At 37.8% G+C, this 12970-nt stretch overlaps 1 protein-coding gene across 1 annotated transcript in view; it reads left to right on the forward strand.

The window, feature by feature from the left end:
* The window catches only part of PTGER2 (prostaglandin E receptor 2), a 17892-nt gene extending 10244 nt beyond the window's left edge, over positions 1-7648 (forward strand). The window contains exon 2 of the mRNA XM_006160540.3: positions 7284-7648. Within this exon, the coding sequence (XP_006160602.2) occupies positions 7284-7526 (243 nt within the window). The 3' untranslated portion in view covers positions 7527-7648. The remainder of the gene's footprint in view (positions 1-7283) is intronic.
* The last annotated feature ends 5322 nt before the right edge of the window (positions 7649-12970 follow it).

Consider the following 12970-nt stretch of genomic DNA (forward strand, 5'->3'; position numbering starts at 1 on the left):
GCTTTCTGTCTCTATGTCTCTCTCTGTCTGTCAGGCGAGCGCACACACCCTATAGCAAAAAACCTCTAAAAAAAAAAAAAAAAAAAAAGATAGTTCAGGCCAGGTCCTCAACTTCAAGAAAAACAGCTTTTGGAAGATACTATATTTCTTCTTTGGTATGTCTAGAGCCCATCACAATATTAACTATAAAAAAAGAGATTCAGGAGGCAGTTAACAAGTTACTTTGCAACTAGTGGCTCTAGACCCAGCAACTCGGTCTACTCCATTGACTTTCCTGTCCTCCATTTGGAAGCTCCTGGCCACCACCAGCCATCTTTATTTTAAGCTTAGGTCTACTGTGCCTCAACTATCATCAGAGCATACCAAGATTCATTTTTCTGAGATGATTTTGCTGCCTAAAATTTTTCCTTAACAGAAAACTAGACTTAAGAACCCTGCAGTTGGAAACTATATGTGATAGGAAGGGCCCAAGACCAAGAAAGTACATTCAAGGAGGGCTGAAACTTCCTCCAGACCGAGGTCCTCAACCTGTGCTACCTGGAAAGTGCATGGCTCTCTCTGAAATCATTTGAAAATTGTTGTGCTTTTAAGACTTGGGTAGATGGTTCATGATGTCCATTGTTTTCTCAAAGGGGTAAAAGCCGCCAGGCTGGAATATATAGGCTCAGAGCTCTAAGCTAGCCTCGGGATATTTTTGTTTGTTTGTTTCCAGTTCTGAGAAACAAGACAAAGGACACTAGTCCTGAAGCCATATCCACACTCCATTTTTTCCTTCTGAAGGAAACAGGATCCTGTTTCCCTTCCCTGTAGGGCAACTGTGATCTGGGAGACAGAGGAATCTTTAAAGCATCTTACACCTGGAAAATAATCTCCTCCCAAAAAGCTTTTTTTTTTTAAATAAAAGAATGAGTTATGCAGGACCAGCAGATGGCTTAGCAGTTACATCACTGGACTACCACAAGGTCACCGCAGTTCGAGTCCTGGGCTGGTGGCTTGAAAATCACGCCAGGCATGTGTGGGTGCATGCCAAGATCCCGGGAGGAGAACGGAGGAGAAGAGACTGCAGCATGCCCATATCCCCGAGGGGTGATTTCTCCCTTTCCCTCTCTCTGTCTCTCCCCCTCCCCCACGGAGCACATGCACACTAAGGCAAAAACCTCTAAAAAATTAAAAAAAAAAAAAAAAAAGAATGAATTATGCAACACCTATAGGCCAGAACCCTAATGTCTTTCCAAAGGCAGATAAACACTTAACCATCTATGCCTGGAATTTAGCTGTGGAAAAGCATGGAGGAAAAAGAAGCCTCAGAGAAAACCCGTGGCAACTCAGAAATAGCCATGGTTTTTTAACCTATTAGCAGAAATAGTGATAGCCTGGAACCTTCATGACATCTTTGGAGGCTCCTACAAATCTATAATTCGGTCAGTAAGCTGTGAGTACTGTGCGAAACTTTATGTTAAAGGCTTTTTATAGAGATGCCAGCAGAGCGTCTGGTGGCTAACAGTCAAGTCTGCTGTCCCTCTGCCTCAGTTTGACGCCACAGTTTCCCTGCTTACCTGGAGTGTGATCTTAAGCAAAGTAATTCATCTTCTAAGTCATAGTTCCCTCCTCTCTCAAACAGGAATAATAATATGTCATGGGTTTGTATGAGGACTAAACAGAATAAGATGTATAAATTTCTTAGCGCCATGCCTTGCACACTAAACGCTAACTGCTGTCTCCATTAGATTGATTTCCAAAAGAAAATAAGATTGTATATTAATGATCAGGAACAAAGTCATTTGTTTGATTGACCAGGCTTAAGCAGGTCTTTTGTTTTTAAAGCATGATAAATGAAAAATTCAAAAGCGATTTTGGGTTGTAGGTAAAGTTCTAAAGTGGAGATTCCCAACCCTGGCTTCAAGGAGGGCTTTTACATCCCCTGACACCCCATGCCTTAGCCCAGACTAATCAAGTCAGAGTCTCTGAGAGAGGGAGCAAGGATGCTCTTAAAGCTGTGTGATTTTACTGATCAGCCTAATAAAGTCTCATTTACTCTAAAGTTCTGAACCTACTATATAGTGCAGCATTAAAGGTAGGGAAATAGTGAGTCAGACAGTGACACAGGGTAAAACACTCTGCTAGACAGTCCCACACAGGAAGGTTCCTGGTTCAAGTCCAGAGCTCTCCCTGAGTATGTGCCATGATCGAGGGCTGGCTAAAGACTGAGGGTAGCTCTCAGCATCAACATCCTATTGGGGTGCCATCTCTCTCTCTCTCTCTCTCTCTCTCTCTCTCTCTCAGTATACATCTTGCTCATGGAAGAAATAAACAAACTTTTTTTAAAAGTAGAAAAGAGAGCTGTGGCCACTCTGTAGCCTGGTGGTTAAGGGAACCAGATCTCACATAGCTAACCATGTGGTACAAGTCCAGCCCTGGTGACTTGAGAAAATGCTGGGCACTTGTGCATGCATGTTCAGGGGCTCCACAGGATGAAGAAATGGAGGAAAGATTGCAGCATAGCCATGCCTAATTAGGGAGTGCTTTTTCATTGTCCCTTTTTCTCTGTTTCTTAGACTCTCTATGGTAAGCACACATGTCCTCTGACAATTTTTTTTTTTTTTTTGAGAGGTTTTTGCTATAGGGCAAGTGTACTCACCAGAAAGACAGAGAGACAGAAAGCAAGAGATCACCCCCAAGGAGAATAGCCACGCTGCAATCCCTTCTCCTCTGTTCTCCTCTCAGGATCTTGGGCACACATGCACATGCGCCCGGTGTGAGTTTAAGCCACCAGGTCCAGGGCTTAAACTGTGGTCAACTACGTGGGAGTCCAGCGACATAGCCATTACTCCAACTGCTGGTCCCTTTTTTTAAAAAACAAATTTTTTTAAGAAAGGTTTTTTAAAGTAAAAACAACAGTACTCAGTGACAACAAAGTTTTGATGAGAGGCTGCTCCTATACAAGACAAGGCTAAAATAACATTAATCCTCATTAATTCCTAATTCCTTAGGAATTAGTATTAGCTCGACTCTTATAGATGAGCACTTGATATTTTTCTCATAGCAAACATCTTAGTGGTATATACTAAAAGACAGATAACTTTTACTAGGTTCTGAAACCAAATTCCAGGCACTGATAAGTTATTATTAATTGCCAATATCTCTTGTATCACCCGTTAATTAGAAACCCAGGATTGGGCTATCCTGCGGCCTGGTGGCTAAGGCAGTTAGATCCCACATGGCTGACAGCGCACTTTAAGTCTCAGACCTGGTGGGTGGTTTGAAGAAAACACTGGATGTGGGACACGTGAGCCCAGAACCCTGTGGTGGAGAAGGGATTGTGACATGGCCATCCCCCATGGGGTGGGGGCAGGGGGATGCTTTCTGATCCCTCTCTTTCTCTCTCTCCAGCAAGTACATGAACTGTCTGGGAAATTTTTAAAAAAAAAATAATAATAATTTTAAAAACACAACTGTGGTCGGTGGGTGGTAGGGTAGTTGAAGCACTGGATTCCCATATGGCCAACTGCAGTTTGAGTCCCAGACCAGGCAGCTTGCTTTCTCACTTTCTGTCTCTCTGGTGAGCACATGTGCCCTATGGGAAATTTTAAAAACAATAAATAATAATTCTTTAAAGGAAAATAATAAAAACAGAACTGACTGGAGGGAGATGGGACTATGCAGGTATTATTTAGGGGTTACAAACCTCCTATTTGGAATAATAAAAATGTTACAGTGAGGATGGTTGTTGCTGTGTGTTCTTTTATGTTATGGTCAGACAAGTTTGTCCACAAGAGGAGACACACAAGAGATACTGCACACCACGCGGCCACATGGAAAGGCACAGGGCAGATCCGGAGACAGAAGAGGGGAGAGGCTGGGCCACAGCCTTTATTAGAGTTTCCACAGGAAAGGCATGGCAGGGTAAACAGGTTAGGATGGGTTAGTCTGAATAGTTTCAGCAGGCTTTAAGCTATAGGGGTGGTCCCTGGTTGCCTGGTACTTGCCCTGGCTTGATTAAAGCAGGACATTGCCTCCTGGCTGCAGATTAGTCAGTGTACATCAAAGACCACTCCCAGCTGGGTCCTTTGCTATCTTCAAGAATTAGCGATGGCCCAGCACAGTTCCACGAGCAGCAGGACACCATTGTGTGATGGCTCAGGCTATGCGGGGGGCGGGGGGGGGGGGGGGGGGGGGCTATGCTGGGTTCTAGCGCAACTTAAATAGGCCAGGAATGGCGGTGCTCCCTATGGTTCTAACTAACCGGGAGGCTGGCAACATGGTGAGACCTATCAAAAATACCTCCCTGTTTCTCTCCCTTCTACACATTCTCTCTCTCTCTCTCTCTCTCTCTCTCTCTCTCTCTTAAAGAAAAGAATTAGCCAGCCCCCAAGGAGCATCTCTCACTTGCCAGAAAGGTTTCCAACATGTCAAAACATCATACTATACAGAAAATTAAAAATGTAAACAACATAATTGCACAACAATGTAAATGTACTTAATACCAATAAATTATATGCTTGAAAATGGCTAAAATGGTAAAATGTATATTTTACCACAGTTTAACCCAGGAATCACAAGATCCAAAACAGCAAACTCTAGGCAAAAAGCAAGGACCAAAAAGGAAAAATGGGGAAGGAGGAGACAAAAATTACCTCCAGAACTTGAAGGGTCACTGAAATATGTCTCTTTTTCAAGTGTAAAAAGAGAAATTATCTTCTCCAAAATATTGGTCACCTCTCGAAATGCAAATTTTAAGCAATTTTAAAAATTACCCAGCATACCCAGTGGATGAAAAGAAAAGGAAACAGTACAGGATTGCTTCATCCTCTAGAACCACTTTTCACTTCTCATTACTCGGTCACGCTGTAAAGAGATCAGGAACCATGATGTGGGTTATTCACCACTGAAAACCTGACTCATCTTCACATGTGAAGCTGTGATACCAGAACGCAGAGCCCTCTACGACGCCCGTCCTGCCGGTCAATTCAGCATTACTGTGTTCTCTTGGCTACACTAGAGCATAAACAGCCCCAGCCTCTGCCTACAATGAAGTGCTCAGTTATATATATATTTTTTTTCACAGCAACTTTATTTTACTTATTTTTTAAATAAAATAGAGTTTTTTTTAAAAAATATTTTTTTCCTTCCACTGACATTTTAATTTCTTTTATACATTCAATCACATATGGCACTTAGCTTGCAAAGTGAATATTCCAGCATGTGTACATTTCTCAGCAGTCCAATTGAGAATACTATACACGTTATCGTCAACAGATAACAACCCATTTCTTTGTCCCATAGTTAATATAGGCACACACACACCTGTGTGGATGTATGTGTAGTAAATAATATATTTTAATCTATCAGGCTGATGTACACCATTATCTGAATTCCTAAACTCTGGAATCACTCCATTAATACTGTCTTATGTATTTCTCATCCAGAATAGTTTAACTGACAAAAAACTATTGCTCTGTTGCATACTCCACCTAACTTTCCTCTTCTCTGTATAATCTGGGAAACCCACCATCAATTCTTGTTTTTCCTTACTTATCTGCCAAATCTTTTCTCCAGCCCGTATGCCAAGACTCTCTGGCATAAACACCTGTGGCTGCCAAACCTTCCTGCCATTGTCCTAACATAAGCAACCCAGAGATGAGTACTCTTTTCTTCCCCTGCAGTTCGCTTTGTATATCCAGACAGATGCCTGCAGAGTGAGTGCCAGGGGAGAAGGAATGAATTGTTCCTTCTTCTGGAAAAGGAACAGTGCAGGAAAGAGGAGAGAGCTCTCTAACTCACAGATCACCCTTGGTCATAAAGTCCCTGAAGCACTATAAAGAACTAGTTTAGGTGTGATCTACATTGTTCTCCTCTTTTCTGTAAGCTTGTGAAAGTGTCTGATGTTTATCCAGCATGTACTGTTCCATTCCTTTCCATCTGACCAAAAAGTTGTGCTGTTCCCTAAATAGCTAAGGGGTCAGATGAGAGAGCTCGTACGCCTGTTTGAAAATACCCATCCAGGTGTAAAGATGTGTCAGCCAGGGTTCAGGACATTGTTCTGGAGACCTTTGCTCGCATACAGGCATATATAGCATATATAGGTATAGCATGCCCTGAGCACTGCACTGGCACCAAGAGACTTGGGATCTGTGTCCTGATATGAGCACTTCATCTAACTTGTCCACAACTCAGTGTCCTCATTGGTAACATGGAAATGATAACAACTAACGAGATGGGCCATTTGTTATGTGAGTACCCATCCTGTCATCCTGCCAGAAGCCCTATAAAGTAGGTGTCATTATCTCCCATTAAGTACATAGAAACTGAGGCACAAAGACTAGTTTTCTTGTCTTTGGTTCCAAAGTTACATGTGGAGCTAATGTATTCAAGCCCAGAACTCTCACTAATAGTACTCAGTTGTAAACTTTCACTCACTGAATTGTGATCCTTCAATCAGATGAAGTATTTGGAAATAAATGTAACATGTTATTATTAACTCTCAGGAGTTCACTTTTCTCTATTCAAAGGAGGCAATACTTAAGTTTCAGAGTTTTTGTAAGGACTAGACATACAGTGATTTTAGTACCCAGTACCATTCATGACACACATATTAGGTTATTGGTAAGTGGGAACCACTAATATCATCATAATTATTGATATTATTAAAAGACTCAATTTAGATGCCAAGAAAAGTATATTCATTTCCCTCCATTTCCAAAGACAAGACCAAGACAGTACATATGATGTTAATGTTGGTTAAAATCCACAGGAAAAAAAAATGCTTTCATTAAGTTCAAGTAAAAAAAAATTCATCATGTTATGATTTACATATGGAAGAAGGGTAAGATTTTGCTACCCTTTCCCCTTCATCACCATATACAAAACAAGGTTTCACTTTTAAATCTGAAGAAATAGCATTGAACAGTGTATTTTGGATGGAAAATTCATTTGTGTGTTGTGATGTTGTACAGTGAATTAATGTAGAGAATGAATAAATTTAAAAAAAAAGATAAGAATAGATGATTTACATATGGAAGAAGGGTAAGATTTTGCTACCCTTTCCCCTTCATCACCATATACAAAACAAGGTTTCACTTTTAAATCTGAAGAAATAGCATTGAACAGTGTATTTTGGATGGAAAATTCATTTGTGTGTTGTGATGTTGTACAGTGAATTAATGTAGAGAATGAATAAATTAAAAAAAAAAGATAAGAATAGAAAAAAAAAGAAATAGCATTGAATGTAAGCCTGTCTACTGATACAATGTAAAACTAACATCTTTTCCCTTTGCTTCTTACAGATTTTTGCATATATGAATGAAACCTCTTCCCGAAAAGAAAAATGGGACCTCCAAGCTCTTAGATTTTTATCAATTAATTCAATAATTGACCCTTGGGTCTTTGTTATCCTTAGACCTTCTGTGTTGAGACTAATGCGTTCAGTCCTCTGTTGTCGGATTTCATTCAGAACTCAAGATACAACACAAACTTCCTGTTCTACACAGTCAAATGCCAGTAAACAAGCTGACCTTTGCAGACAGTAGTTAAGAAGTGCTTAGTTATTTAGCATCTGGAGGATCATTTTGAAATGGTTCCTTGGAGAAAATGAAAACAGTAAGTGTATAAACAAAATGAAGCTACCCTAATAAAATGGAGTAAACAAGCATTTAATCAGTGATTTAAATGTGCCGACAAGGCAATTCTTGGAAGGTGTCAGCAAGAGCTATAAAACCTACCCTCAGAGAGCATGTCATATTGCCTTTAGAGGGTTAATCAGCTGCATTTGAGACCCAGTTGCCTTTTGATTTAAACTTTACTGTTAAGTGAGAAAGCATGTGGTTTTGTAATTGTCTTTTCTATTTTAATCTTCTATGCTACTATCATTATAGAGTGTACAGTCAGACCAGATAAAATTTCACGTGTATTCTCAAGGACATCAATATGTGGAAGCAACCCAGTCTACTATTTTTTGATTGCTAAATGAATCCTTTATTTTGACAGTGAAGTTGCAAATCATGGGCACCTTTTACTGTAATGTGTGGCTATGTAGGAGTGTTCTCTCATCACTACATATTACTTTAACAAGTGTGGCCTCCATTGGTTAACATCAGTTTTTTTCACTTGTTCTCCAGGAGGTGTGTGTCAAATTGTCAGGCTTATCTTATAATATTTGTTGTGCTAATAATAATCAATAAGACTTTAGGAATTTTCTTCTCAAATGGAAGCAATAGCACTGGCTCCATAGCATAGTGGTTAAACACTACAGAAAGGAAAGCGGATCCCATATGGCTAACCAGGTTTTGAATCCTGGCCCCAATAGCGCGTGTGAGCATGCCCAGAATCCTGACAGGATGACAAAAGGGACTGAGATATGATTGGGTACTGCCATGGGGTTTTCTCTCTCTCTCTCTCTCTCTCTCTCTTTGAGTGCACATGTGACCTCTGGCATAAAAAAGAAAGGAAGAAAGAATAGTAAGATTAAGACAATTAATTCTGATTAATACTTGTTATTCTATTTCCAGCCGAGGATATGTGTGGCTATATCTGAAACCAAATATTAGGATTAAAAACTGAAAAATTTGGCCCATTCTTCAGATATACTGGAACTTTTTCATTTTTGATATTGGTATTGAAGCCACAAGTAACATATACTTTATATGATGACTGTGTTGAAACAAAATTCATCTGTCTGTATTTTTATTTATAGAGCATGGTTTGACTCATAATATATAGGAAACCATGTAACAGTGAGTCATATCTTAATATATTTCTAAATGTTTGGTATGGTGTAAACTCAACATCAAAATATTTCAGTGAATTTGCACTGCTTAATCACAGTTACTGTGTAAACGTATCTGAAATGTTACAAAAATAAAGTATAAAGAAAAATTTGAAAATGGAATAGTATGTGATGAATTCTCCCAAATAACGTTTTACAGTTAGTACAGACATGCTATCTTTTAAATGAAATAAAAGTATAAGAATTATATTTAATTGGCAAGCTTTTAAAGTGTGGTTACCAGCTTTTAAAATATGGGTAATTATATATTAGAATTTAAAGTGTTCAATATAGTACTTCATATTAAAAGATACTATTTTGGGAGCCAGCAGGTGGCATGGCAGTTGAGGAGCTGGACTCCCACATGGCTAACTACAGTTTGAATCCTGGACCTGGCAGCTTGCTTTCTCACTTTCCCTTTCTCTCTCTGTCTCTCTCTGATCAAATTAAATAATAATAATAAACAAAATTGAATAAATAGTTTTTTACAAAACTTTTTTTTAAAAAGAAGATGTTATTTTCCGGGCCATCAGGTGGTGTGGTTAAGGGCACTGGACTCCCTCATGGCTGACTGAGATTCAAGTCCTGGACCTGGCAGCTTGCTTTCTCATTTCCTCTCTCTCTCTCTAACTCTCTTTCTCTCTCTCTCACTCTGTCCTTTTCTGGTCAAGAAAATAAATAAATAAATGAAGTTAGATAAAATAATTTTTTTAAAAAAAGAAGATACTAGTTTCTTCCATTTTCACCCTTCCAGTATAGTATTAAAAATAGAATCATCTTTTTTTTTTTTTACCACAATGTTATTATATAATAGCTGTAATTAAAACAAAAAGAAAATGGAATGATCATGTTTTCTAAAGTTTCATTGATGTGTTTATCCAAAACCATTTCCTTTAAGTAGTTATGAAACTAGGTGATCACTTAGAGTGATTCCAAATTAACCTAGGCATCAGTGTATTTTGATACAATCTATGTCAAATCAGCTCTTATTTAAAAATAGAATAAACAGGTTGTTTTTCTAAAATCTGTACTACAATTTATTTACTAAAACAGTAAATAAATCTTCCCCTGTCTACCAGGCATTCTGAAGAGTTAAGAAATTGTTCAAAATGGGACTAATTAGGCCCATGGGCAATTCCCAAACATAAAATTCTGAATTTATTTTCCAAATGAAAATGTTAACTATAATACTTCACCCCAACCTCACTGCCCCCAAAATTTCAGAATTAAGCCTGAGAACCAAAGAAAAGGAAAACTGTATAAAATATCACTGGTGGAAACAAGATGATTGATTCTGGGAGTTCAAACTGTAAGAGTTTAAGCTATTTATTTAAGAATCGATGGTTTCTAGGACTTTTTTTCCTCATGTATTCACTGTATTGAATAACGAAACCCTGTTATTTCATTTGCACAAGTATATTCATAAGAAGAACGAAACTAAAAATTCTATGTAGTAGGATCAGCCAGGTGGTATGGTGGTTAAGGTGGCTAGGTCCCACATGGCCAACTGCATGGTCAAGTCCCAGGTCCAGTGGCTTGAAAAACACACCAAGCGCAAATGCATGTGTGCCCAAAATCCTGAGAAGAGAGTGGAAGAGAAGGGACTGAGTGCTGAGCACTCCTACGGAGTGCTTTTTCACTTTCTTGCCCTCTCCCCTTCTCTGTCTCTCTAAAGATTGTACACATCCTGCAGCAAATTATTTTTTGAAAAAATTCTTTGTAATACACAGTCACTTACTATAGGTAGCTTAGAAAAATATAATTTAGATTTTGTAATAGTAAATATGTCTTTTCTATTGCTTCAGACATACCCATTTAACTTACTAATTTATTTCGAGGATATGTGTGGCTATATCTGAAACCAAATATTAGGATTAAAAACTGAAAAATTTGGCCCATTCTTCAGATATACTGGAACTTTTTCATTTTTGATATTGGTATTGAAGCCACAAGTAACATATACTTATATGATGACTGTGTTGAAACAAAATTCATCTGTCTGTATTTTTATTTATAGAGCATGGTTTGACTCATAATATATAGGAAACCATGTAACAGTGAGTCATATCTTAATATATTTCTAAATGTTTGGTATGGTGTAAACTCAACATCAAAATATTTCAGTGAATTTGCACTGCTTAATCACAGTTACTGTGTAAACGTATCTGAAATGTTACAAAAATAAAGTATAAAGAAAAATTTGAAAATGGAATAGTATGTGATGAATTCTCCCAAATAACGTTTTACAGTTAGTACAGACATGCTATCTTTTAAATGAAATAAAAGTATAAGAATTATATTTAATTGGCAAGCTTTTAAAGTGTGGTTACCAGCTTTTAAAATATGGGTAATTATATATTAGAATTTAAAGTGTTCAATATAGTACTTCATATTAAAAGATACTATTTTGGGAGCCAGCAGGTGGCATGGCAGTTGAGGAGCTGGACTCCCACATGGCTAACTACAGTTTGAATCCTGGACCTGGCAGCTTGCTTTCTCACTTTCCCTTTCTCTCTCTGTCTCTCTCTGATCAAATTAAATAATAATAATAAACAAAATTGAATAAATAGTTTTTTACAAAACTTTTTTTTAAAAAGAAGATGTTATTTTCCGGGCCATCAGGTGGTGTGGTTAAGGGCACTGGACTCCCTCATGGCTGACTGAGATTCAAGTCCTGGACCTGGCAGCTTGCTTTCTCATTTCCTCTCTCTCTCTCTAACTCTCTTTCTCTCTCTCTCACTCTGTCCTTTTCTGGTCAAGAAAATAAATAAATAAATGAAGTTAGATAAAATAATTTTTTTAAAAAAAGAAGATACTAGTTTCTTCCATTTTCACCCTTCCAGTATAGTATTAAAAATAGAATCATCTTTTTTTTTTTTTTTACCACAATGTTATTATATAATAGCTGTAATTAAAACAAAAAGAAAATGGAATGATCATGTTTTCTAAAGTTTCATTGATGTGTTTATCCAAAACCATTTCCTTTAAGTAGTTATGAAACTAGGTGATCACTTAGAGTGATTCCAAATTAACCTAGGCATCAGTGTATTTTGATACAATCTATGTCAAATCAGCTCTTATTTAAAAATAGAATAAACAGGTTGTTTTTCTAAAATCTGTACTACAATTTATTTACTAAAACAGTAAATAAATCTTCCCCTGTCTACCAGGCATTCTGAAGAGTTAAGAAATTGTTCAAAATGGGACTAATTAGGCCCATGGGCAATTCCCAAACATAAAATTCTGAATTTATTTTCCAAATGAAAATGTTAACTATAATACTTCACCCCAACCTCACTGCCCCCAAAATTTCAGAATTAAGCCTGAGAACCAAAGAAAAGGAAAACTGTATAAAATATCACTGGTGGAAACAAGATGATTGATTCTGGGAGTTCAAACTGTAAGAGTTTAAGCTATTTATTTAAGAATCGATGGTTTCTAGGACTTTTTTTCCTCATGTATTCACTGTATTGAATAACGAAACCCTGTTATTTCATTTGCACAAGTATATTCATAAGAAGAACGAAACTAAAAATTCTATGTAGTAGGATCAGCCAGGTGGTATGGTGGTTAAGGTGGCTAGGTCCCACATGGCCAACTGCATGGTCAAGTCCCAGGTCCAGTGGCTTGAAAAACACACCAAGCGCAAATGCATGTGTGCCCAAAATCCTGAGAAGAGAGTGGAAGAGAAGGGACTGAGGTGTGGCCATCCCTCCTACGGAGTGCTTTTTCACTTTCTTGCCCTCTCCCCTTCTCTGTCTCTCTAAAGATTGTACACATCCTGCAGCAAATTATTTTTTGAAAAAATTCTTTGTAATACACAGTCACTTACTATAGGTAGCTTAGAAAAATATAATTTAGATTTTGTAATAGTAAATATGTCTTTTCTATTGCTTCAGACATACCCATTTAACTTACTAATTTATTTTCAAGTTTAAAAGAAATCAAATTTAGCCTGTTATATTAGAGAATTTAATTGTGATTAAAAAGAAAACCTAGTTTTATTCTTTGCCCCCAATAGTCAGAAAATAAAAAGGGAGAAAGAAACCATAGTGGATATTCACCTCAGTATGCCAGCCTAAATATTAGGTGTCCACATATAAGACAAAGTCTTCCCTGGGATGGCTTGTGCCTAGATGGCTCAATGTGGCACAGTCATCTTTTCCAAGAAAGAACTGGGAAATCCTGGTGCTAAATTGTGGCCTTGAT

The sequence above is a fragment of the Tupaia chinensis genome, unplaced genomic scaffold, assembly GCF_000334495.1.
Source record: "Tupaia chinensis unplaced genomic scaffold, TupChi_1.0 Scaffold000688_1, whole genome shotgun sequence".
Taxonomy (NCBI): Eukaryota; Metazoa; Chordata; class Mammalia; order Scandentia; family Tupaiidae; genus Tupaia; species Tupaia belangeri.